This window comes from Podarcis filfolensis (genome assembly GCF_964270895.1).
Source record: "Podarcis filfolensis genome assembly, chromosome: 3".
Classification (NCBI taxonomy): domain Eukaryota; kingdom Metazoa; phylum Chordata; class Lepidosauria; order Squamata; family Lacertidae; genus Podarcis; species Podarcis filfolensis.
In genome coordinates, this window is record NC_139606.1 from 73,180,863 (window position 1) to 73,208,734 (window position 27,872).

At 43.1% G+C, this 27,872-nt stretch overlaps 1 protein-coding gene and 1 long non-coding RNA gene across 3 annotated transcripts in view; one reads left to right on the forward strand and one right to left on the reverse strand.

The window, feature by feature from the left end:
* FRMD1 (FERM domain containing 1) overlaps positions 1 to 23,792 on the reverse strand; it is a 52,017-nt gene extending 28,225 nt beyond the window's left edge. Inside the window, exons 1-2 of one of the 2 annotated variants that reach the window (XM_083606046.1) lie at positions 23,423 to 23,792; positions 377 to 575 (exon numbers count right to left, since the gene is read on the reverse strand). In XM_083606046.1, the coding sequence (XP_083462172.1) occupies positions 377 to 472 (96 nt within the window). In that variant the 5' untranslated portion in view covers positions 473 to 575; positions 23,423 to 23,792. Of the gene's footprint in view, positions 1 to 376; positions 576 to 898; positions 995 to 23,422 lie in introns of those variants that run through there. The other variant, XM_083606047.1, reaches the window with a different exon arrangement.
* Positions 20,144 to 21,168, forward strand: LOC310759205. The gene is made up of 2 exons (XR_014546266.1): positions 20,144 to 20,726; positions 20,827 to 21,168. It is a non-coding gene; the product is annotated as an uncharacterized lncRNA (long non-coding RNA).
* Positions 23,793 to 27,872: the final 4,080 nt, after the last annotated feature.

Consider the following 27,872-nt stretch of genomic DNA (forward strand, 5'->3'; position numbering starts at 1 on the left):
AACCAACACAAATGCCTGAGTTAGCAGACAGATGTGTGTCTTTACTCATATACAAGCGGACCTTTGGTTTTCAAATGCTGTAAAACTATTAGGGAAGATGAAAAAGAATTTAAGAAAAACAGTCTCTGGTCATCAAATGTAACAGAGTTCCTAAGTCCACAGAAACAGATCTTTCAGCTAGTCTGGTCCTCTTCTTTTGGGAAGTAGGTACTGACTGGGGTAAATGGGATGATCTTTATAGATAGCTTCTTGTTGGTAAGCTTTCTGTAAACAAAAGACTTCTGCGGCTCCGTTTTACCACTCTCACAAGCTACTCAAATACATTCTTTTGCGTCATTCATGCTGGGCTCTCAGAAGGTGGCAAGAATAGACTTACCCCAACCATCACATTGAGCTGGTCTCGGTTTGGCAGGAGGACGCACATGTTTCTAAACTCCGGTGGCATCTTGTTTTGCAGAGCTTGCTTGCTCATTGCAGAACCGGTTGCAAACTTCTCATACCCACTCCGCCACGTAACGATGCAGCAGCCAGAGTCTCAGGAACCAAGCCAACTCCTCTCTCTCTATCCTCTGAACCTGAGAAACACAAATCCTTAGTTTTATTGTTCAGGAAAATAAAGGTGGACGTCGTGAGCGGCAAGAAGCCGATATGTTAAAGCGATCTCTTGAGCTTCATTCTAATAACCAGCGCTAACAGCCAAGCGTCTCCCAAGGCTGCATTCACTGGGGCAGAGTCATAAGTAATTCCAGCATTAGTCAGCTCTTTCGACAATTAACGGCTGGTTACACTGGGCTCGGGAGAGTGGCACACATTCCCTTCTCCTGAGTCATTAGCCTTGTCCCCCTCATGCCAAGTATCACAGTCCTGGGTTTTGTTTTGCTTTGTGGATTTGTCTCACCTACGTGGGCAATCAGCCCTCAAAGGCACATTCTCCCTCATCTGAGTCACTGGGAAGTAATGCAAAGAGCAAGGAAGAATGGGGAGAGGGGATCTGTAGAACACCAGGCACAAGATTATGAAGTCAACAGTAAACAGTACCACAGGATGGGCAGCTTTCCAAAAGGTGAATCAGGAGGAAAAAACCACATTCACGTGCCTTTGTGAGTTAAGGAGTATTAGTAAAAGTATGTGGGGAGGAATTTATTTTTTTAAATGTCAGCACAGAATGATTGTAGATGACACTGGATCTTGGTGGAAGTGAGACACAGAGAAGGTATACACCATGCTGTCTAATAAGCTATTGCTGCATTAATGTCTCTCTGAACACAAGATGCCAAAGGGGCCATTAAGTGGAGAAGAATTATTACCCACACACCTTGCTTGCATCTGGCTGGCTACATCTAGAAACAGGATGTGAGACTAAAAGGACCTTTGGTCAGTTGGGTGGCCAATGTTTCCCATGTTACAGAGGAGAGCCCTATCTGTGAAGGACTGTCCAGTCCAAGCCTAGTCTAAAAATACAAAGAACCCTAAGAAAGGAGAGCAGGAGAAATCTTGAAGTTGCCCACCAGCTGTTAGCATTTGGGCAGCAGACTGAGAAGCCACACAGGTCAGTCTTTCTCACTCCAGTGTGATGTACTGTATTCAATTTAAGGTAACTGTTTCAAAATTTGCATCTATACATCCACATTAGCATACACTCCTTTAATTTATTCATTTATGTTGAATAAGAGTCCACACCACCTTTCAGGAATGAAACCCTTCTCCAGGCAGTTGGCGTAACACTGGGGTAGCCCGTGTGGTGATCTCCAAATGTTTTGGACCTCAGCTCCCATCACTCCTGGCTCCTGGCAAGGCTGGGACAGGTGGGAGTTGTGGTCCACAATGTATGAAGACCACCACATGGGCTGGCGCTGGTAGAATATCTCAAAGTACAACAGTAAAGTGCAATAGATATTACATGAAAACATTCTCTATTATTAAAGCTAGTGACCAAGAGCAGCCCAGCGTTAGAAAACACAACAAAATACACCACTATGCTAGCAAATCCCCACATATAGTCTGTTCATGTAAGCCAAGGTAAAAGGTACAAGTTTTTCAAGACAGTTGGAAAATATCCAGGGATGGGAACTAGTGTCATGGGGCAACTCTATTCCACAATTGTGGGGCCACCACCAAAAAAAGCCGTAGCCCATGTGCTTGCTAGGCCAACTTCCTTTGTAATTGGGCATTTCAACAAGGCTTTATTTGCTTTAATGTAAGCGCTGTGGGTTAAACCACAGAGTCTAGGACTTGCCGGTCAGAAGGTTGGTGGTTCGAATCCCTGTGATGGGGTGAACTCCTGTTGCTCGGTCCCTGCTCCTGCCAACCTAGCAGTTCGAAAGCATGTCATAGTGCAAGTAGATAAATAGGTATCGCTCTGATGGGAAGGTAAGCGGCATTTCCGTGTGCTGCTCTGGTTCACCAGAAGCGGCTTAGTCATGCTGGCCACATGACCCGGAAGCTGTACGCCGGCTCCCTCAGCCAATAAAGCGAGATGAGCGCCGCAACCCCAGAGTAGTTCACGACTGGACCTAATGGTCAGGGGTCCCCTTTACCTTTACCTTTTTAAATCTGTCCTGGCTGTTGAGTTTGTTTTTTGGTGATGCGGAAGTGGTTACCTTTTTGGTGTGATAGAGCAGGGCCCAGGCAACTCCATGTTTAAGGCTGACCAGTGAAAGTCTTTCTGGTAGCGGGGAAGGGGAGGAATTATGTCAGATCCGCAGAGAAATGAAAGGACCTTCTAATAAAGGAAAAGCAAAACTCCAGGGTCAAAGCAAGCTAAAGGATGACTATTTTGGAATGAGACATTATGTAATCATGTATTTTTTTGGCTTCACCTAGCTGCCATTCAACAGTTGTTAGGACAAAACAAACTCTGAGCTTATGGGCTCAGTAAACTAGCACATTGAAACTCACTTTCACCATGCCGCCTCTGGATGTGCCCAATACTCAGACACAAAGAACAGAATTCTTAATATTGCAGGTGGGCATGTCATCAATGCTGTTTTTACAGCAAATGCAAACACCTGCCCATCATTCCATCACTTCTGTGGCTCAGATTTATAGGTTCTCTCTACATAACAAAAATAGGCCTTGGAAGCTCCCATACCACAGCAAGCCCTGAGTTGATTTGGTAGCATTGGGGAAGCTGTGCTCTTTTGACTGTGCATAAACAAAGAAAAATTCTGCTAACCTAAGGACAGAAGGATTCTGTGCTCTGGAGTTAAATAATTTTGCAGGTGATTTCCTTTGTTTTTGTAATGTATCTTGCTAGACCTGGGAAATTTCAATAAAAGTATGGAGGCCACTAGGGCAATGGAATTTCTTTTTCCAGACACCCCTTTCCACCCTAGTAAGAACATTCTCAAATTGCTATGAGTAAAAATAGAAACATAATAATAAAAACCTAGTTCTCTTATATTTTAAGTGATCTGATTATAGTGCTATCAGCCACACGATATTAGGAGAGTCTATCCAACGTGTGGCATGAATCATTAAGGGCTAGTCACAACAGTTAAGGGAAGGAGGAAAGTAGGAATAATGTCATTTAGTAGGGGATGAAAAATGGAATTATAACTCACCAAGGTTCCTAGACTTCTCTTACAGAGAATCAAATTATAGGGATATTAAATATATGGAAAGCATATTCCTACGGCTTTCGTGAATAATGAAATACTGTTGAAGTTGAATTGTGAGGATTCTCACTAAAATCAGCAGGGCATTCTAGATGAGCAACATCTAGAGACCACTATAAAGAGCTGAAGTGTCTCCAAGTTGTTTATCCAGACTACAATGGAAAGAGGCCACAGGCTTTTTTTTGTTATTCCTAGTGATATTTTTCTAGAATAGGATGTCCCAGCACTCACCATGAGCGCCTCTCGTTCTCTTATAATGGCAATGATGCCCACCTGCGAGGTGCCAGAACTGAGTTCTGGCTGAAAAAAAGCCCTGGTTATCCCTTATTCCAAAGCATTACAATCCTCCAACTCCTAAAGAACATAATGGACATCAGATTCCATTGTTGTGAAATGTCTCCTATTTCTGTAAGGTGGCTCTGGTAGCTGTGTGTGTGTGTGTGTGTGTGTGTGTGTGTGTAGCATTTATTTATCAATTTGACAAAAATTATACACCACTTGATTGTATCAAAACCTCTAAGTGGTTTACAGAAACTTATCAGGGAACCTTGTTCTCTCCCTCCATCAAGCTGAATGGCACTAGTAGCAACAGTCATTCTGGCAATATAGAAACTCTAAATAGGTGGCAGGGTAGGGGGGTGCCACTTCTGCTGGGCTCTTCTTGTCCCTGCTGGTTCTTGTAATGAGTGTGACTTTACTGCATCTTGAATTTCCAGGCTGACAGCAATCAAATCAAAGAAGACGGGGGAGGGGAACCCAATAAGGAGCTAAAAGAGAAAGGAAGCTTCTCATGCCTTGTTATATATTGAAGGAAGCAACCACTGCTGTTACTGGACTGTATATGCACCTTGATGGTAGCTATTCCTGTGATTAAGAGAGAATTTCACAGTATTGATGAAACACCACAGCGTAGCTAATTCACGTTAGCCATGGGCAAACATGCATAGAGATTAAGGTTCTCCGTGTTCTCAAATCTGATGGGGTAGCTGTACCGTATAGTTACAGTGTCGGTGTGTCATCTAAAGTGTACACTATGCCATAGTGGAGCTGAGGCACATTGGCCATGGACAAATATCTCCATGTGAACATGAAGGTGATCTATGTTCTTAGATCCTGGGGAGATCAGAGACCCTGGTCCCCTTCAAAACATGCTGTCTACTTCCAAAAGGGCGGCATCAGAAAAGATGGGTGTGGAGGAGACAGATAGTAGCTCCAATCTCCCCCCAAAATTTAGCTATTTTATGTTCTGCCAGAGCTCCAAGATAGTGAAGAGTAGGGAGATCTCTCTAGTTCCCTTTTCCTATGGGATTGTCTTAGAAGATTGACAAGTTGGGAAAGTGCAGCACAGAAGCTGCCTTATACCGTATCAGAGCATTGATCCTGCTAGCTCAGTACTGTGGTTTGGGAGGATTTCAAACGAGGGTCTCCCCCAGCCCTACCTGGAGATGCTGGGGATTGAACCAGGATGTTCTGCATGCAAAACAGGTGCTCAGGACCTGGCCTCCATGCTTCTGACACTGATGGAGCTCTGAAGATAAGCAATGAAGGGGGTGTATCACTGCATTTATTTTACCCTTCCTCTAATCCACTTGGATGAAAAGTTTAGAATCACATTCCCCTATGCAATCAACACCCCTGCTTCCTCCAAGAAGATGAAGAAGATGAAACTCTTGATGAAGTGGTTTAGAAATCTTTTTCCAAAAAATGAAATAAATTCTAAACAGGTGTGTGCAAATGAAATTGCACCCCTGTGCTTTCCTCTACCAAAGTGGAATGCAACTTTGAACGTCAGGTGTCTGTCCAATTTTGAGCAATTTCCACTTCCTGCCACAGCCACCTCTGTCCATCCCATGATTTTCTGGATGGTGCCCCAATCTTCTGGAGTGACTTTTGGGGTGCGCAAAGGGACAGGAAATCTCCCTTCTGGAAAACCTCCTTCTTAGGATCCAATACATTACCTTGCAGCCTAACGCACCTCAGAGGGTTGCTATCAAATGGGATAATTCCATATGCATCATTGTGGGATCATGTGTTGGATACAGACATACAGTAACAAAAACAATGGGTTGCTGGATTAATTGATGTGATGCAGTGGCATTAAAGAGGCTAACACAGGGGTGGGGAAACTGGCCCTCCAGAAGTTGTCCCATCTGTCTCCGGAAGTGTGGTCCAGGGGCAGGAATGATGGAAGTCATAGTCCAACAATATTTGAGGGCCAAAGGTTCCTCATCCCTGTGCTAAGAGAAGACATAAATATCCTTCTCTCTCAGCATGGTATACAATATAATCTATATCGTTCATTAAAAGCAAATATCTGTTAATACCACAGTATGATGAAGTGCAGGCAACCAACCAAAGAGCAGTGCAGGTTTGCACAATTGGATTGTGAACCTGGAGACAAAGCACACATACTTATTATATGCAGATGGTGTTAAGACTGTCCATATGCCATGCTTTTGTTTATCACCGATGCTGACCTCTAAACCTCAATTAAACTGCAAAAGCCCAGTGAATACATTGCAGAAGAATTAAGAAAAGCTGAAGTCGGTCATGTGTCTCTTAGGCTGTTACTTTGCCTATGTTTTTAAAATGGCTTGGTGTTTTAAATTCCATGAAAGTGTGTGTTAAAAATATAATTGCTCCAACTGGGACCAATTTAAATTTCCTCAGAAGGAGAAAGAATCACCCCGCCACACACTTTTCTGGTGTTCCTTAGACTGGTCAACTGCCTTTAGATAGAAGTCGATACTATATGGTAAACATATCATACTAACAGGACAATCCTATTTATGTGGACTCAGAAGCAAGTCCCACAGTTATTTAAAACATGAAGGGTTCAAGTCATCCTTGTGCTGTTTCTGTTCCGTCTGCACAAGCATTTCAGCTGGTTGGATGGAATGATTCCCTGCTCTCCTCCCACTGTGTTGTGCTGTTCTGGTGGTTCTCCCAAGCCCCTCAGAGCCAATTTTGTGAGGCACACAGGTGAAGGAGAGCAGGGGAAAGTGCAGTTGCACAAGTGGAAGTCTTTGCACAGAACATACACTGACAGGGTGAGTTAGGTGAAATATATTCTACTCCCCGCCTCCTGCTCCAAAAGAAATTTAAAGTGGCCTACAACCACAACATCAAAACCGAATCCACAAAATGCATTAAACCACAACCAGAACATACTGACATCATTGGGATGATGTCAGTAGAAGAATGGTTGACAGCAAGGTGGAGACTGAGCGAGTGATGGGCAATGAGTATGGGTGGAAAATGGTGGGTGGAGTGGAAGGAAAGTGGTTGTGAAGGCCAGAGAAAAAGGGAGAATGCGATGAAAGATATAATGGAGTTAGGATTGCTGTTAGGACAGCAAGCATATCATTAAAACACATTCTAAAAGCCATTCAAAACATTTTAAAAACAGTTTTAAATTGTCCCATCCTCTCAGCCAACGGTTTCAAGGTTGTCAGGAACAGTATTTTTCAGCCATCAAATGTCTGAGTAAACAGGAATGTTTTAAAATTCCTCCTGAAAATCAATAATAATAATGCACCTCATCAGAGAGGGCATTCCACAAATAGGCAACCACCACTAAGAAGGCCCTGTCATGGGTCAACAGTAACCGGACAACCCTCATTGGCAGCACCACCAACACAGCCTTTCACTTGCTGGTTAATCTCAACAAAGAGGGCATTCCACAAGATGGGTGTCATAACCAAAACAGTCATTTGTTGTTCACTAAGCATCAGATGACTAAGGAGTATTGAGCAGGGCCTCAGATACTGAAGACAGCATGGAAGGAAAAACATATGGGAAAAGCTGGTCCTTGCAAAACCACTCATGGAACTTACTCCCAAGTGTGTATAGTACTGCAATATTAAACTTGTTTCACAAAACATAGTATAGGGCTATTGTCTGGGACTGCACAAACAGAGCATATTACGTCAGTTCTTTTGGACTCACATTTGCCTATCCATTTGTGAGGCCAATTTAAAATGCTGCTTCTTACCTTTAAAGTCCTAGATTTAGGAAGGTCCTGAAGCCAATCAGAAGCTGCGGAACTCACATGGGACGTTTGGGTTCCAAAAGAACGTTTGAAGACCAGAACACTCACTTCTGGGTTTCAATCGTTTGGGAGCCAATTTGTTTGGGAGCCAATACGTTTGAGATCCAAGGTACGACTGTATAAATCTTGTTAAATTAAAAAACAAACTTAACAGATGGTGTGGAAACTGGCTCCCTTAAGGGCTGCCTTCTGCCACATGTGCCCCCTCACACATTCTGCTGGAACACCTGAGGTCCAGCTCCAAGCTGCCCTGTCAGCTGAGGTTCAGCAGATGGGCAGCAGAGGAAGGGCCAACTTTTTGGATTGCCCTCTTCACTATTTGCTTTCCAGCAGCAGATGAGAACCCGGCTCTTTCAAGAGGCCTTTGATGGAAGCTGAAGCAATCATTTGCTCTGACGGCTGATTTTTTATTACTGTATTTTACTGTATTGTTTCCAATGCCTTGATCATTTTGTATTCCTGTGCTGTTAGCTGCTTTGAGCTCCCTAGTGGAGGAAAAGGGCAGAATTTTTCCTGATGTGAAATAACAACAAAACCAACAAATTTCCTTCTGTTTTCATCAATAAAAGATGTTGGGTACAATTCACTTTCAGTAGCTTTGCGTGCATTATTTAAAATGTGCAATATTTCACGATAATCCTCAAGGTAATGCTTTACTCTGCACAATAATATTTGGCTCCTGGAGCTGAAGAGTATCACATCCAAATGTCACGCTCCCAGAAATTTATTTAAGGTTTGCCCTCGCACGAGCAGAAAAGCAATTTCCCTTTCCACAGCGAATCTAACTTGCCACTGACTGTGAACTGTTTCAGGCCTATGACCATGAACCAGGGAACAGCTCAAAGTAGACACGTACAGAATTGAACAGTTAATGGCTTTTTTCTCCTGAAATGTTCAGTACTTTCTGCTTTGGTACAAGAAAATGCTCTTTTTATAAAGTAATAAATTGTGCTAAAATTGAGATTTGGTTCATGGACTTGGGGGCTAAACAACTGCCTTATGAGAGTGGTATTCATCTATGGTTTGTGCAAAGCAGACCTACTGAAACTAATGGAGCTAACTTAGCAATGTTTATTAACTTCAATGGGTCTACTCTGAGGAAGACAGTTGAAAACCAGTTTCAGGTTATACAGAGGGGCTTTGGAATTTCTCTTCAGTAACTTGATAAGTAAGGCACTCCCCAAACTCCCAGGAATTTTGGAAACTGCTTTGATGCAGTGCAAAGGTCAGTAATGGGTGATGGGGGGGCGAAGATAAGCAGGGGAGCTGGTACTTGTATGTGAATGTTTGCACTCACCTAAGGGGAACTTTAAATAACCTCACTGAGGCCTGAGGGACTAAGACTACTATTGCACTTTAAACACCTATGGTTTAAAGTATTTAGAGGACCACCTTCTCCCACCATAAGCAAGTTGTACAATTATCCCTCATAGGTCTTATCCATGCAAAAGTTCTGATATGCACATACGTTCCTAGTATCCATATGAACAGCTGCATGGATTTTTGAGGGCCACTCAAATGCTAGAAACCAGAGTGGTAGCTGGGGGCGGGGGGCTAGCCAGGTTTTTTGCCCCAGGTGAAGGGGGGTTGTCAAACTGGGTCTTTGACCCAGGTGAAATAAAGCCTACTTGTGCCCCTGTAGAAAGCTAGATGCACGAGATTACTCTGGAAACATGTTACTCTTAAGGGAATTCTTTCGCTGAGGGCAGAGGGGTCACACTAGTCTAGCAGCTGGCAACCTAAACTTTGCACATTAAGTCTACCCATCCCATTTTGTGATGTCATAGTACCTAGGAATGAGGAATATTATTTATTTAGATCTCAGAGCAGTTCACAAGGTGCAACAATAGCAGGCTGGCATACGATCGTCCGAGAGACAGAACACCATGTTTCAGCATGTGAACGGCTGCTGCATGACTAAGTGGTCTTTTGCCAACTATGCACTGAACTGCCCTAAGGCCTACAAAGCAATCGGTCTTAAATGTCAATTCAAAGCAGGCTGCTAAATCTTCTGCACAGGGACATGCGGCAATTTAACGATGGTCCCAGAGGGAAGTAACTTATTAGGCATTCCTGGTTCATGAAGCGTCTTTAACTTTAGGGCTGCACATTCTTCAGGACAACAAAGCTCTGTTCTGGGGTGCACTCTGAGCTCTTTGACAAAATAGTGGGACAGAAATATGATTTTATTTTATTTTTAAAGATGGCTCCCTGGATGCTTTTTGACAAATTGCTTTTAGCCTTGTAAATTGAAGTTCAAGGGGAGACACTCCCACTTTACTCAACTGAGCCCCATATTTCTTCCCCTGGTCATTTTTCGACAAGTTTTAAAGGAAATTATAAGTAAGTATGGGAGAAAGGTCCATAATAATACATTTTCGCTGCTGAGCAAGCCTGGGAGAGGAAATACTCCTCCCACTTAAAGACATCTCAAAAAGGTACAATTAAAACCTAAGGGAAAATACCAGCATTTCTGGAATTCAATTCTGACAGGCCTGCTCATTGCTAACACAGGAAGAGCACATGTTTTATTGTTTATTCTAGAAATTGCATGGTGACCGAGAACTTTCAATAAAACAATGACTAACAGGAAATGAATGGGCAGCACATGACACAGGCAAAGCATGTTAGATGTTAAGGTTGCAATCCTATACACACTTACAAGTAGGGAAGAACTACTGAGTAACATGGGGCTTACGTCTAAGAAAACAGGTATGGGTTTGCGCCATTCAGTGGGTCAGACCCACATCTAGCCATGCTTGGAGTAGACTCACTGAGATCATCGGGACTCAAGCTAGATCCAGACAAAGGCTGAACTCCTAACCATGTCTACTCATAAGTAAGTTCTATTGAATCCAGTGACTAAGTCTGCTTCAGTTAAAAAGCCCAGAAATATTGTGTGCTTCAGCATTTCACGAGCGGGATACCAAATGTGCTGCCAAAATCCATTATAGCAAAGTGCCGAACGACAAATGACTCACCATCATCATCAACAAAAGGAACACATTCCTGGCCACCCCACAACAGGTATGCCTATTTTCTGGAGGCAATTCAGCAGAAATACAGGACTGGAAAATGATAGGTAAATTATTACGTATGAAGCTGCCTTGGGTCCATCCAGCTCCACAATGACCGGGAGGGACCTTCCAGCATTTTAAGGCAGGACTCTTATGCTAGCGCTGGGTATCAATCCCAAGTCCTGGGTATCAATCCCAAGCATACAAAACAGATGCTATGTACAATTCAAAGTGTTGGTGCTGACCTTTAAAGCCCTAAACAGCCTCGGCCTTGTATACCTGAAGGAAAGTCTCCACCCCCATCGTTCAGCCCAGACACTGAGGTCCAGCTCTGAGGGCCTTCTGGCGGTTCTCACACTGCAAAAAGTGAAGTTGCAGGGAACCAGGCAGGGAACCAGGCAGAGGGCCTTCTTGGTAGTGGCGTCCGTGCTGTGGAACACCCTCCTATCAGATGTCAAGGAGATGAGTAACTATACAAACTTTCGAAGACATCTGAAGGCAGCCCTGTATAGGAAAGCATTCATGTTTTATTATGCTTTTATATATATTGGAAGCTGCTAAGAGTGGCTGGGGGAACCCAGTCGGATGGGCAGGGTACTACTACTACTACTACCACCACCATATTTTTCAATGTATAAGCTCAACAAATCTGGGCAATCACCCCCCCTTTTTTGTTGCAGTCCAAAAAAAATAGGGGTTGTCTTATACATAGGGTCGTCTTATACATGGAAAAATATGGTAATAATAATAATAATATAGCTACAGCTGTTTTCCATGGCTGATTGTTTCCCATGTGTGAGCTCCTCCAACCCTCATTTCCTGGTGTAGATCTTTATTTCACCCTTGTTAGCTGGTGTAGATCTTCATTCATCCCTTCTTCTCTGGTTGTGGCAGGGTGCCATTTTGTTTTTACCTCAGGTGCCAAAATGTCTTGGGCTGGTCCTGTATCCAGGCATTCTAACTTGAGATTTCAGTTATTCTAATAATTTTTAGGGTTTTTTTATTGTTGTAGCGATACATCTCTGAAATCCTAAAAAGGATGAAGGGGTGGTATACAAATGCTTTAGATATGTAAAACAAGCAAAAATAATCATGGCAGGGAGAGAGTGGTGTAAGATTTTAATGTATAAAAATCACTTGCTAAAAGATCCTGGGGGGGGGACTTAATAAAAAGAAAGGGGGAAAATGACACTTTGAAATGCTGACATAGCATACCAGAACTGGAGTAGAAAAATTAATTAAGAAAATGTTCAGAGGGAGGCACCAAATGTAAAGAAAGTCCAGAATTTTTTTAATTTGTTACTGAGCTATTGAGTTAGTTTATCATTGGCATTGTTAAGGAAATATATTTAATGTTAGATTCTTGGCTTTATAACTTTTTGGATTTCAGTTGTACTCTAATATATGATACCTTTTTACAAAAGCATTTTCATTAAGTATTTTGAACAATACAATGTAACAGACATGTACAAACATTTAGAAATTAAAATCAAACTGCTCTGCTATCGAATATGGAGTGACTTATTTAAGCAAGTCAACTTGGCTACAGTAGCACATATTTAAAACCAGGATTTCTTTTGTTACTGATTTTTTGATGTTATTCTTTTTTTTTTGTTACTGGTTTCTTCTTTTTATTATGACTTTGTTGATAAAATAAAAAGGCAGCAAAAAGGCAGAGCCTTTTGTCTTTTATTCCAACAGCTCTACAAGACACAATTGTTGCTTCTTCTTGACTCTGTAGCCTCAGGAGTATGATTTATTGTTAAATAATGATTTGGATAATCCTACTTTTTAAAGATATATAGGCAAATCTTAAGCATTTTTAAATGGAACTATGTCTGACTTTCTCGTGCTGTGTAATCCTATGCATGTTTACTCAAACCTGGAGCTTACTCTCAGGTAAGTGTGCTTAAGGAATGTTACCTATATATCTGGATATGTTCAAAGACACCACAATTGCTTACTGAAAACTAAAGCTACAATCACAACAACTTGAATTAATGCTTAGTCTGGTACGACTATATTGATGTCAATAACTTTAAATTTTATTGATAAAAATCAGACTATTTCCACTCTTCCTCCTTCACAGTCTTCCACTGGACATTTCATTTCAACTCAATGCCTCAAAGCACTGCTGGTGAAAACAAATGACACACAATTGGCATCACACCTGAGATAGAAATAGGAAATATCATTTCCATCATGGCTTCCAAAACAGTCAATTCCTACCCAGAATAATGTTTCCAGTGGATAGTTTCCCACATACTCCAACTCTGTTAAGTGTCCAGATTCCAGCATGGAACAACATGAGAAGTCAGTATTATACCCAAAGGTGATCAGAACACTCATAAATTGCCACCAATGGCTGATTATAATTCTCTATGTACCATATTGGCCTGAATATAAGCAGCACCCGAATATAAGCTGCACCTTCATTCAAGGGGGGAGGGGGAGAGAAAAAAATACAATACCCGAATATAAGCTGCTCCCTTAAAATTCAGCAGATGCAAACAAAGTAACAACAAAATAAATAGATAAGTAACATAATATTTATTTTCTCTTTAGTTTATGCATACATGTCAAATGCTGGAATGTTCATTGTGTCCAATTGTTTATTGTGAATATTGACATGTATAAAAAGGATGGCTGTAAACTAATTGAAAAACCAATAAAGATGTCTAAAACTTTTTTTAAAAAAAATCAGCAGGCACTCACACCCGTTCAGTTTTACCGTATGTCTGTCTTGGCAGTGATATTGTAAAAGCCAATATTTGTAAGGTCGTGAATTTAAGCCGCACTTTTAACTTTTCAAGGTCGGAATTTGGGGAAAAAAAGTGTGGCTTATGTTCAGGCCAATACGGTATATATGGGGCATAAGTTGTTTGCCATGAGAACAAAACCCCAGACTTGACCATGACCACCATTTTATCTGGATTGGGCTTTAGTTGGTGAAGTTTCATGGACTGCTTCACCCGTTCAGACACTGTTTCACATATAAACCAGCAATATCAATCATTGCATTTCAATTCTGCTCCTCCCTTCCACCTTTAGATTACATTCAACCAGTTCTGTAGAATTTGAACAGCAGCATTTGGAGTTGAGACCATTTTATCAAAATATATCAGTCGTGGTTTTTTACAGAAAGAAAATGTGTGAATGACCAGCAGATGACCCCTGAGCACACCTAATCTACCAACCGCCTGCTGGACCTTCCCTACCAGTGTGCTGGTCAGGTCAGGTCAGAGAGCAGAGATAATGTTGATGGGTGCCACTTGGTTTCCAGATACATAAGGGTATCCACAATTGCTAACCCAAACCTGCCTACATTACAACAGTGAATCCCAAATGATGGATTAGAATGTCTGTTCTGGGCAGTCTCTGGAATGGCAACTAGGAATCAGCACAGTCAATCCAAAGAGGTAGGTAGTTTCAGGGTCAGAGTTTGGCACTTGCAGATCTGTTCTGAACAGACTCAAACCCACTGCCACTCCTCAAAGGGCATGGGATTGTCTTTAGGAAAATATCTAGAGCCAGGGCGTTATTAGAAATTTCAATTCAGAAGAAGCAGGGATTTGAGAGAGAGATTTTAGGTGCTTTCCCATTTTACTTTTTTGGATGCCATCAGGAAATAGAAATAGGCAGTGGACATTCTGGCTCTGGTATTTTGCATCAAAGGGCAAGAAGAGCCTTGTTGGACCAGACAAAACACCTATCTAGTACAGTATCCCTCACAGTGACCAATCTATAGGAGGCCAACGGAACCCATGACAAATGATGAGTTTACTACTGGTATATATGATTCATCCACAAAGAGCTTGAAGGCTAAATGCTGGTCCTACTGCACTTACCTACAGGCTTTTGTTGGAATCCTGAGATTCCCAGCCATCTTTGCTCTTTTTTGAAAGGACATTTCTATCTTCAGACATACACTTAAAACATATGACGACAGTATGTATTAAAACGGTCCAGCACCAAAAGATAAGTAAGTATGGCATTCCTGTTAACACAAATAAGATACAAATTGTTTCATTTGCCTTGGACTACAATAGAAGATTCATTTCAGGTTCCTATCATCTGTGGTCTGCTTCCATTACAGTCCTTATTGTGAAATAAGCCAAACATCCTTACTTTTAAGTATTGCTTGGCAAATATTTGCCACGGCAGCATTGATTAAAAAGCTTTACAGAAGATGAAGGCTAAACCTCCAGGACATATCTTTCTAGAAAAATTCTGCCTTGTTTAACTCTCATTACTATACATATTTACCTATGGAACAATGGACCGATTGCCTCACCTCCTGCTCTGACCTTTTGGCTGCAATTTACTTTGTCGCATAATGAACTGGATTCCTCACATGGCAATAGATTCCCAGTAAAATTCATTGGTTTGTTTCTGTGAGGCACCTGGATGTCATTGCGAGTCAATAAATATAGATCATGAACATCAGTATGATTTATAAGGTCGCATGTACCATAAGCAGCTGTCTTATCCTGAGCCAGAAAATTGGTTCATCTAGGTCGGTATTGCCCATTTTGACTAGCAACAACTCTCCCAGGATTCACACAGGAATCTTTCCCTGGAGATCCCAAGGATTTAACCTGGGACTATTTGGATGCAAAGTATGCATGCCACATCACTGCACTGTGTTCTCTTCTTATTCATCTGAAGCTATTGCTGGTGTAACAGTGGTTGCCAACACAGCAGCTGTGGGTTCAATAGCACCCTTGAGGTCTTCCCTGATATCTATGAATTCTCTGGGCCTCCCCACACACTGCCCCTTTGATCTTGAGTTTGTGAGAGTGGTTACCTTCTTCTTCCTTGAAAAGTACATGGAGCTGAAAGAGGAAGCAGAAAGAATGACGCTCTTTCCCACTTCCTCTTCCAACTCTATGGATTTTTCAAAACTCAGGTCAATTCTACTGGATCTCTCTTTTAACCAGAGGTACCTGGGAAAAACAAAGCGTGTGTGCATGCACATTCTATTTTTCTGTTTCTCCAGGGAGGAGAGAGAAAAGTGACGAGAGGGATGGCATCCATAGAACTTACTCAAAAATCCAAATCTGCTCACGGTCATAAAAAGATTGGAGACTGCTGAGCTGTAAGAACTGACCAGTTCCAGCAGGGAATTATCTGGTACAGAAAGTGATCGCCTATAGTATGGAAGAAGTGGAATGCGAAGACTCTCCTTTCCTGTCTCATTGTTCTGTATAATCATATCTTACCCGTTAGCAGCCAGTTTAAGTCTTTGGCAGATCACTTTGCTAATATAGGTGAGTGCAATTTAACTTAAAAGCACTTGAGAGCAATGCAGTCAAGCACTTTCCAAAGTAACGAAGACCCATGGTGGCCTCGGAAGTCCAGAAATAAATGATCAGATGACAAGAATGGTACAAGAGGAGATGGTACCAATTGTGCAGAAGCCCTGAATAGATAGCTTCCAATTCTAAACAATGTTGGGTAGCTGTGGTATGTTAAAAGCAAAGGGTTAAGGATTACTTCTTGAAAATTTGAGCATTTAATCAAGTGCAATAATTGTGAATAATCCCTTTGTTATGACAAAGACTCTTTGTTTCGGTGCTGTGGATTTCAAAAGTCATGAGATCTGCTGAAGAGAAGCAGACAGAACAGAGGTAAAAGGTGGATAGTACAGTCAATTCAGTACTTATAACTTGCTCTAGCAATGGCCTAGGAGGCGATAACCATATTGCTTTCACAATCTTGGGCAATCTTTGTGGAAAACACAAGGGCAGGAAATTTTTCCTTCTTCAGACCATTGGTCCACATAGCTCAGTAGTGACTCCAGCCTGTCTCCAGCTGTTTCCAGGCAGCGGTGTTTACCAGATGCCAGGGACTGAAACCAATAAATTCTACACAAAAGATAAACAATGTAGTATCCTCTGGAAGTTGTGGACTAGAACTCCCATCGGCCCCCAGTCAACGGTCAGTTAAGATCAAAACTGTGGTCCACAACATCTGGAGTGGAAGGTATCATTTTTGCTACATGAAAAGTCCCACCACTGAGCCGTTGCACAGGTGGCTCATTTGGGAACAGCTTGGATGGCGAGGAAGGTTCTTCCTCAGCTCCCCACAAAGACAACCCAAGCAAGCATTCTTTGCTAAAGTCTGTGAAAAGCTGAAGAATACCTGGTGCTCCTGTCAAAACACAATGGTGACTGGGGCGGGGGCTGCCACAGAGAGGGAACTTCCACACATTTCATCTGCTCCGCTAAGAGCAAAGGCATGAATGTCAACTTGCTTTGGAAAAAGAGAGTGCACTGTGACCTGGCAGGTCTTCCTGCTTGTTTGCTCAGATAACCTGCCTCCACAATAGGCTTGAGCAAGGGGAGAGGGGAAGAAATCAAACCTTCCAATTAAACCTTCAGAGCTAAGCCACTTCGCAGTTTCCTGGTTTTACTGTACTGCCTAATCGCAAGGATAAAAATGACAAGGAATCCTGGTATTTGGCCTGAGCCTAATGCTAGATACATAAGCTAGAAAGCTAGCAAGTCAGGGAGAATGTCAGGCGACAACCTCTCCTCCTCATGTTTGTATTCCCTGTGCAAGCTTTTTTTTTTAATGTGATGGCAAATAGCCTCCCTCACCTGCATGCCACTACTGTGTATCTTTTCCAGAATGCAGTGGTACCTCAGGTTACACACGCTTCAGGTTACAGATGCTTCAGGTTACAGACTCCGCTAACCCAGAAATAGTACCTCAGGTTAAGAACTTTGCTTCAGGTTGAGAACAAAAATTGGACAACGGCGGTGCGGAGGCAGCTGGAGGCCCCATTAGCTAAAGTGGTGCTTCAGGTTAAGAACAGTTTCAGGTTAAGAACGGACCTACGGAATGAATTAAGTTCTTAACCCAAGGTACCACTGTATTTTGACTTCGCTCTTATGACTGAGGTATGTCTGAATGTGTCATAAAGGGTAGAAAAGGGAAAACTCAACAATGTGTGGGAATGGTTGAGTATTAGAGACGGAGAGAGGAAGTGGAGATGCTGTATAGAGGGGCCTTTGCCAACTTGGTGCCCTCCAGAGGTTTTGGGCTGAAACTCCTATCAGTCCCAGCACAAGGCTGATGGGAGTTGTGGTCCAAAACCCCTGGAAAGCACTAGGTTGGTGAAAGCTGGTCTAGATTCACTCAGTGTTGGAAATGTGCTTTTTGGCTATGCTGAATTCCACCCCCTTTTCCTCCTCTGCCCCCCTTAAGCGCTAGCACAGCAGGGAGAAAAAACAATGCAGATTATAATCAAGTGGTTCAATTGACCAATAAAAATTAGTAGGAAGACCAATAACAGGCCCAATGAACAGATGCTAACCTATAATCCATTTTACATAAGATGCTCTGGACATACAGTGGCAGCAGCATTTGTACTCAGAAAACTTGGCTTTCAAAGAGGCTGGAAAAATGTTTTCAGAAGATTGCTCAGCATCCCTTTATGAATGCCAAAGAACAAAATTATTACACCCCAGCCAGACCAAGCTTTCCAAATGCAAAAAAAAGAAAGAAAAAGCTTAAAGCTACTTAGTAAAGAAGGCAATGTCTAGAATTATCTTGGACAAATGCCAGTCTCTGGGGGACAACACTAGTTAAAGGGATGAGATTGGCCACTTTGGAGAAACAGAATGCTGAACTAGATGGACCTCCAGTCTGATCCAGCAGTGCTACTCTTGATGTTTTTGTGTTGCTTTTCACAGAAATCATTGAGTCTTCATCCCCAACCATAATAAAGGCTACATACATTCATCCTTTTGTTACCCTTGCCCCCCACCCACCTCACTTTCTTGTGTCCTCATCCTCCTGGCCCATGTCTAAATTTGAAATTTACCGTATTTTTCGCTCTATAAGACGCACCAGACCACAAGACGCACCTAGTTTGTGGAGGAGGAAAACATGAAAAAAAATATTCTGAATCTCAGAAGCCAGAACAGCAAGAGGGATCGCTGCGCAGTGAAAGCAGTGATCCCTCTTGCTGTTCTGGCTTCTGGGATAGCTACACAGCCTGCATTCGCTCCATAAGATGCACACACATTTCCCCTTACTTTTTAGGAGGGAAAAAGAGTGTCTTATAGAGCAAAAAATACGGTATGTGCTTCACACCAGGGGACCACCTTTTATGTTATTCTGCAGAACAATAAAGGTATATGAATGAAATGTCAACAGCAATGGGGCCTACAGACCTTCTGAGCTCTAAGCTGGTGTTGCTCAGCGATTAAGATCATAAGCTATGATAGAGGCACCTCTAGTTTAAACCCCAGTTCAATCATGAACTCACAAAGGCATACCCTTATGCCTACAAAAGGTGAAGAGCGAGGTAAACCTCAAACAAGTGCCAAGAGGAGAAAATAATGAATTGCCCACAGCATTCCAATTAAAACTTTATCAGGGTAATAACTACAAAATGGAAGATGTTATCAAAACACCTTGAGCAACTCTGTAAATTCTTCTCTGTTACTCTCCTCTCTTTGCTGCTTTGTTAGTTCAGTCATAATTGTCTCCTGTGCTTTACAGAAGTCGCTTTGTCTCCTCAGCCCTTTCCATGCCTTTATTTCCATGTGAGGCAATTGTGGGTTGACTGGGAAGCAGCCCCACCTGCAACTACACATCCACTTCCTGGAACAGTCACACACCGTGAGCTGTCGTCTGTATGAAACACACAACACGTAAGCTTCTGCTGTATGTAAGAGCATCACACATTCAGGATACCTGCACAATCGGGTGACCCAATTGTGTAGAGCCCCTACTGTATGTGTCAGCAGGGATTTGTGGCTTGGGGATTTTATTACAGAGAAGCAGGTGTGATGTTGTGAGCAGGGCTAAATGTGCAGTCTCACTTTTAGGTCAACACACAATTGCCCTACACCAGCCTTTCTCAAACTTGGGTCCACATATGTTAGGCCCGCATCATCCCTGACCACTGGTTCTGGTAGCTAGGGATTATGGGAGTTCTAGGTTCCAGAGAACCAGGCAGAGGGCCTTCTTGGTAGTGGCGCCCACCCTGTGGAACGCCCTTCCATGAGATGTCAAGGAAATAAACAACTGACTTTTAGACGACATCTGAAGGCAGCCCTGTTTAGGGGAGTTTTTAATGTCTGATGTTTTATTGTGTTTTTAATATACTGTTGGGAGCCGCCCAGAGTGGCTGGGGAAACCCAACCAGATGGGCAGGGTATGTATGTACGTAACTATAAACAAACAAACAAATAAAATTATCTAGTCCAACAACATCTGGGCACCCAACACACAAGGCTGCCCTACACACAAGTAACACATGAATGGGGCTTTAATTTTCAACCAGCTTTCCCACCCATCAAATACATGGGGGCAATAATACCGGCCTACCTCACAAGGTGTTAGAAGGATAATTGAGTTAATGTATGTGATGCACTTTGAGCAAGTGGGGCAAGGGCTGCAATCTGAGAAGCATGCACTAGTAGAACTTGGAATGCCTAGAAGATTCTGGTGCTCAGCAGGACAATGGACACCGCCTTTCCTATCAAGCTACGATCCACCATTCCCTGGGGTAGCTCAGTTGGTACAGCAGGAGCCTCTTATCCTCAGGGTTGTGGGTTTGAGCCCCACGTTGGGCAAAAGATTCCTGCATTGCAGGGGGTTGAACTAGATGACTCACATGGTCCCTTCCAACTCTACAATTCTATGGTTCCATGATTCTCAGGGCCACAACAGGTGTGTTGGGAAGGACTTTCACCCAACCCCAGAAAAATAGGAGTAGCAGACGTGCAGTCTGGTTGGGTACAGAAGGGGGTTTCCCTACTCACCAAGTCCAAATCCCCTTCTTCCACTGTCACACTTTCCCCCATTTGACTTTGCTGCTCACAGGCAAGATGCAAATCTCTGTCAACATTCAGATGAGAACAGAAGAAAAATGTGCCGCATGTGCAGTTCAGCTTATCTGCCTCAAGAGAGATGTATTTTAGCACAGAATGTCGCTGAAAACATTCTAAGAAAACCGAGACTGATCACCAGACAGATTATGCCGAGGATGAGACTAAACACAGTCTGTCAGCTTCTTTGCAGGTATCTGGAGCCAGATCCCAAGGGAAGGTTCCAAGTCTTTGGTTGCTGTTGTTTTTTAATGAGATAAAATTATGGTGAAGATTATCTCTCTTTTGCATAGCTGCAGCCCAGTTTCCTAAACTGCGGGAGGAAGTGAACCAAGAAATTTTCGCATCACTAGAAATGAAGCACAGTTATATGTGCACCCCTGCCCTCTTCTACACTTTGGCATTTGTGAGCTCAGTGCAACAAGACCAGCACCAGGTGCTGGAGTTGCCAGGAGGCTGGGAAAGAGCACTTGCCATCTTTGCCCTCCCCAGCACTCACCTTTACCTGAGGGTAGTTGAGACAGCCAATTGTAAATCATCTAGCCTGGTGAGAAGACCTATCCCACTCCCTCTGCACTGTATGACTTTCATTTTGCTCTGTATTTATATATTAAACTCAGATTATATCCTGGTAATATTGGTTTATTCTATATTCATTGATTTGGCTGTATTTGAATTTATTGCTGTTTTGTATACTGTACAGTGGTACCTCAGGTTAAGTACTTAATTCATTCCAAAGGTCCATACTTAACCTGAAACTGTTCTTAACCTGAAGCACCACTTTAGCTAATGGGGCCTCTTGCTGCTGCCGCGCCGCCGGAGCACGATTTTTGTTCTCATCCTGAAGCAAAGTTCTTAACCCGAGGTACTATTTCTGGGTTAGCGGAGTCTGTAACCTGAAGCATATGTAACCTGAAGCGTATGTAACCCAAGGTACCACTGTACTGGTCTCTCTCTCTCTTTCTCTTACACACACACACATACACATTTTTCATTTTGATAACTGGATGTTAGTTGCAAATCACTTTGAGCACAGTTCACTGTGAAAAAGCAGAATATATAAAAAATAAACTAATGACTTGTTGAGATAGTGGATTACTGGGCCATACCAGGTGGGGATATCATTTCTGAATGTTTTCCTTTGCAAAACAACAACAACATCAACAACAACATGTAGTGTACCAGAAATCCAGAAAAGTTTTTCGTAGCCCTATTCAGGGCTTTCAAAAGGAAATATGGGTCAACGTTCGAGAGAATGACACCCCATCTGAAGTCTAAAATAGTATAGTCCAGAATCCCACCACCTCTGTCTCCCTCCCACCTCATTTGGCATAATGGGTACAGTCATAAATACGAATAGCAAACTCATTCTCAGAGTGCTGATCTGTATAAGGCAAAAAGGGGACCATCCATGCACAAGTGCGGGGGAGCAGATAAGGAACCCCAACTTTTTCAGGAAGTACAAAAAAACTTTAGAGTGGGAATGTAGGGGGTGAGAACCAAAAACAGCCCAATCACCACTGAACGTACTCAATGCTCAGTCAATGCTGACTGGCTGATGTGGGAGAACACAAACACAGTAGGATGGAAGAGGGCAAGGCTGGCTGGAATCTAGAACAAGAGAACTTCCCGTTGCAACATTTTGTTGCATGTTTCCATTGTGGCCCTTATTTCAGACTGCCCAAACCTCTGTCGATTATATTAGTGATGGAAGAATAGTTGAGCAGATGAGTCAGAACTATTTCATATCACAATCAAGAATTTTCCTACATGGGTCAAGGCAGAAAATACATAAACCTTTGTGTGTGAATATCATTCCATTGTTTACTGTGCTACCTGGACCTGTTAGGAAGATGCTGCTTCCAGGAAGGTGTACAGGTGGCAAAACAAGCACTCCTCACATACCATTGCCCCATATCATGTAGGAAAAATGTGTGCGATGCAGTCTGCAAATACAGGCCCTGACAGTTTCAGAACTGCAAAGAGGACCTCTGTTAAAAACACCCATCTTTGATTTGAAACCAATTTCCTTGAAAAGTATGATTTCCTGGAACATCTGAAATTCTAAATAGTTTTTTTCTTTCATTAAAAAAAAGTCACTTCCTATATTGATCTGAACAAGTGAGGAGGTTTGGCATAATTAAAAAGTTTAAATATTTAGATTGAACCAAAACGAACAGATAAGAACTGTTGCAAGAACTGTCTAAAGTGACCTATATTCGACCACACACAAAAAAACAAAGACAGAAAAACAGAGAGTGGGGGGAGAAGGGGGAGGAATTACTCCAAGGCTGTGTTCGAAATTCATTCATTCACATTAGTGATACAGTCGACATCTAAATTAATTGGATCAGAACGCTCAGGCGGATTCATTAAGCCTAGAAATCAGATCAAAGTCTGCACGCGAAATTAAACAATACTCTTCGGAAAGGGAGCCCGAAGGGACTCTCCTACCCAGCTGATCTTTTCGTGTGTGCAGAGCTAAGGAGTGCTAGGAAAGCGTCATCTGTAGGAAAGGCAATAATGATTCTAGGCTGCGCAGCGGGGTATCCAAGAAGTGAAAATGCAAGAATACTCCTATGGAGTCCGGCGCCTGTTAAACCTGTTGCTCGTTACGCTGCTCTGAAAATTAGCACCGCTCAATAAACATCTGGGGACATAAAGCGAAGCAAATGCAAGAGAAGGCGCCAAAACAGCAGATAATCCCGTAAGCAAATTAATGATCCATCTCAACAGCATAACTCCAGCCTGTCGCCATCGGCGGATAAAGAAACTTGTGTCAGGTGTGGAGGTGGTGAGGAGAGGTTAGATGTGCAGATCCGACATAACAAGCAGTACTTCATATTTTATTGGTCAACCAAATACAGTTTATCGCCAAGTAGTACTTACAGCCAGGTTCTGTTTGCAGCAAGCAGCAAACGTGAGGAGGAAAGACTGTTGGGTCCGGATCCTGACAAGTGCAGCGCGGCTCCTTCACAGCTCAGTCAGATTCACCAGCCTCCCTCCACCACCACGCCAGAAAGAGGCGCCTAACAGAAGACGGAAATTAGGAACCCGGAGGTTGCCTTTCGAAGAACTCGCCCCCTGGGAAGAAGGGGCAGCGGGGCAGCCGAGACCTGCCTTGCGAAGAGCCCGCCAATCCCGAGCGCCTCCTCCCACGATCCCGCCCCCTGAGGTCGCTTTCGGATCCTTCCCAGCGCGGCTGCTTGTAAACAGTGCGAGAGAGACGCTTTGTCGCCTTCTCAATGGAAGCCCACGTGGAGAGGCGGGGCGCCGAGCGCGTAGGATGAACCCGGCGGGCGGCGGGGGCGGTGGAAACGGAGCAGCCGCCCATTTCCCATCGCTGCGATGCGATTGGCCGAGCCAGGAGACGCCCTTTTCACAGATCGGTGGCACACTCAGGTAGTGCTCCTTCACTGGGGCGGCGCCCCCATAGCTATCCCACTTAATATCCAAGTTGGTGACCGTCACTGCCTCTTATGGGAGTAAATGCCATAGTTTAACCACAGCGACTTTGTTAAGATACATTATTTTGCCCGCCCTGAATCTTCCAACATTGAGCGTCATTGAATAACCGTGAGTTATGGCAGAGGGAGAAAAACTCTGCCCCGTCTACTTTCTCCCATGCTTTACACCTCTTACTCACCTATTCTTGGAACCAAAAAGCCTCAAATGTTGCCTCCTGGTGCTTCAAGACAAGTGGTCATGGATAATGGGAGCTGTAGTCCAAAAACAGCTGGAGACCAAAGTTTGGGAAACACTGCTATACTTCTTCCAAGCACTGGAACATTTTGCTTGATGCAATGTTATATAACCTCCTTGCACACGAATCATAATGAATGCTCAGTAGATAGCCAATGTCATCTAGGCTGCCTCTGTAATCTTTGTGCCAACATATCAGCTTGAGGAACAGGTCGTATGGCAGTGGCCTAAGAATTTGTTGTGATATTGCTTGCAGAAAGTTTTTGGGGAGGCGTTATAGCATTCCATCAATCAACTGTTAATCTGGAATTGGTGCTCTTACACAATAAACCTGCTAGACACGGCACATCGAAATATGACGGGCAGTGGACAGTACTTTTCCAAACCAGACAAACTGGGAATTGGTAGCATGAAACACTTTGGGAGATGCAGTGGATCTTGGCTTTCCTGGATTATATGAGATTAAAAAGAGTTTGTATCATGAGCTTGAAATGCTATAAATTCAAGGAGTCACACAATGCTCATCTGTAATTTATACCTGTTTAGATCTGGTGGACCTCAGTCATTTTCTTCCAAAGGCTCCTTTTCTACATTTACTGTGTTTAGCAACCAGAGGATATAATTCATTTCCTGCGGCATCCGGGAATTTCATAAATGAATCATGTGTTAATCTAACCACACCTTGGGGAAGAGGTGTGGTCTAGCTTGCTATAGCGACAACTGTCTTAGTAGGAGATCTGCACTGTAATATATGGGCTCTTAGGAACGCAGGTGGTGCTTTGGTCTAAACCACCAAGCCTCTTGGGTTGGCAGTTCTAATCCACACGACGAAACGCCAGCTCCCTCAGTGGAATTCAACTGGACTTAACCATTCAGGAGTCCTTTACCTTTTACATATGCTCTCTTAGCAATGGACACCAATTTTTCTATGGCTTGCCATTTCTTCAGCTGTATATTAGAGATGACTACATCTCAATTGGAAGATATTATTATTACAGGTGTCATTCAAGGGCTAGCCATTGTGAAATTGCAATTAAAACAAACTGTAATTAAAGCACTGATGAAAAAGGTCATCATATTGAACAGTGTTGCCAGTTAGCCTGAATTACATAGGCAATATTGGTCTTCTATACTTTTGAAAAACATGGCCACTATTGCCTATGGAGTCATACCATGAATTATAACCATATTTCAGCAAGTGTGATTTATCTTGGAATCATGCCCAGCATGGTTATGGTCTTGAACAGCTCCCATTCATTTCAACAGAGCTTATGCAGGAGAACATCCCGGTGGGTGGTGCTGTTTGGGTCAGATCTGTCTGCCTCCCATTTTGTGGTGCTCCAAATCTACTTCAACTCATGTGATGATAAGTGAGATTAAAGAAGTATATATCGTATTTGTATTATTATTTAGTAAAGTACATTATCATCATCAGATTTAGAGAAAATGTTTACATTTTACATGTTTTTGGCACTGAAAGATAATGGAGCGGGCCTCCGGGGGTGAAATCAAACTGTTGCACTAGCAGCACCAAAGTGACCTCCTGGGGCACAAGCCTGGGCATTGTGTATGGAGGTCCTGGGCTGCCCAGACGCCTTGCTGGTGTGGACCAAAGGAAAGCAGAGCAATATGTTTGGCACCAGCTTGGCTGCAGGAGTTGCCGGAAGGAGGCGTACAAAGCACCATCCAACCGTCTTAGGGACTCCGCTCTGGATTGGTGTAGGGTTTGCTTCTTAGCCTTTTCTTCTCCCCAAGAAGAAATTGTACTTGCAGAACAGATTATTGGTGCAGGGTGGAGGCAGGATAGAGTAAGGTAACTTCAGAACAGGGGCTAAGTTTAAAAAGTTTGAGCAACATGTCACTAAGCTGAAAGAGATACAAAAAGGGACCCCTACTTCTTTTCATGCTGAATTAGCTGCACATCAGACAGATGGTGGCGAGCACAGCTCTATAGCTCTGGATATTAAAAGCAGACACACATTAAAAACCCATGACTTCCCCCCAAGAATCCTGGGTTCTGTAGTTTGTTAAGGATGCTGGAAATGGTAGCTCTGCAGGGGGGGGATTACAGATCTCAGGTTTTTTTGGGGGGGGAGTCCTATGCTTTGAATATGTGCTGAATATGCTTTAAATCAGGCTTCCTCAAACTCGGCCCTCCAGATGTTTTTTGTTATGTACTGAAGTTCTCACCCTGGGCCAGCAGGGGGATACTGTAGATAGTTATGCAAATAAATGATCGAAAGTGACGTTCACTGATTGGATAGTTTTAGAAAATTGTTACAGTTACGTTGTACTGGAGCTCTGTATAAGCAGGCTGGCTAAACCCTTCAGTTCAGTTCTGTTCTGGCCTGTGAATAAGCAAGAACTGTTTGAAGAATAACTGTGTCGTCTGATATGTTAACCCACAACTTAACATTTTTGGGCTACAACTCCCATGATCCCTAGCTAGCAGGACCAGTGGTCAGGGATGATGGGAATTGTAGTCTCAAAACACCTGGAGGGCCGAGTGAGGAAGCCTGCTTTAAATGTATAGTGTGAATCTTTATCAGAAGTGGTACGCCTCTGAATGCCTGTTGCTGAGGATCACATGCAGGAGAGTGCTACAGTGGTACCACGGGTTAAGAACTTAATTCATTCTGGAGGTCCGTTCTTAACCTAAGCTTAACCTTAGCTAATGGGGCCTCCCGCTGCCACTGCCCCGCCGCCGCACGATTTCTGTTCTCATCCTGAAGCAAAGTTCTTAACCTGAGGTACTATTTCTGGGTTAGCGGAGTCTGTAACCTGAAGTGTCTGTAACCTGATGTACCACTGTACATGGCCTGCTTGTGGGTTTCCCATAGGCATCTGGTTGGCACTGTGAGAACAGAACAGTGGCCTAGGTGGGATTTTTGTTTGATACAGCAGGGCTGTCCTTAAAAAGCAACCCCTGTGCCCATTGCTGTAAATTACTCTTTTGCACCAGGGCAGGCCTACCACCCTCACTGTCTACATACCCTCCAACATTTATCTATTGAAAACAGGGATGTCCCATTCCATAATTCTACTATTTATACCCTACACATCTAACTGGGTTGCCCCAGCCACTCTGAGCAGCTTCCAACATATATAAAAACATAACAGAACTTTAAACATTAAAACAAAACTTCCTCATACAGGATTGCCTTCGGATGGCTCGGGGATCAGAAAACTCCATACCCTCCAACATTTATCCAATGAAAATAGGGACGTCCTAGGGAAAAGTGGGACATTCCGGGATCAAATCAGAAACTGGGACGGCTTCTCTAATTCAGGGACGTCCCTGGAAAATAGGGACACTTGGAGGGTCTGTGGCTACCAACCATAGCTGTTTGAAGATACATATAAAGTTTTCGTTTCTAACATAGAACTATTGCTGGTGATGGCAGACTTCTCCCTTGATGGTGTCATAGCCCATAAAATAGCGTCTTAACTATAATCTTTTGCCAACTGCTAACACTTATTCAGTAGAAACAGTGAGAATTTCCCTGCTGAGGTTTCTGAAAGCTCTGGCCTGTTCCAGCCAAGACAGGATGACTCAGAAGTAAGAAATCTGGGGTATTTGCCATGGGAATCAATAGGAAAAAATAACTCAAAAGGAATAATAGGTCATTCATTCGAG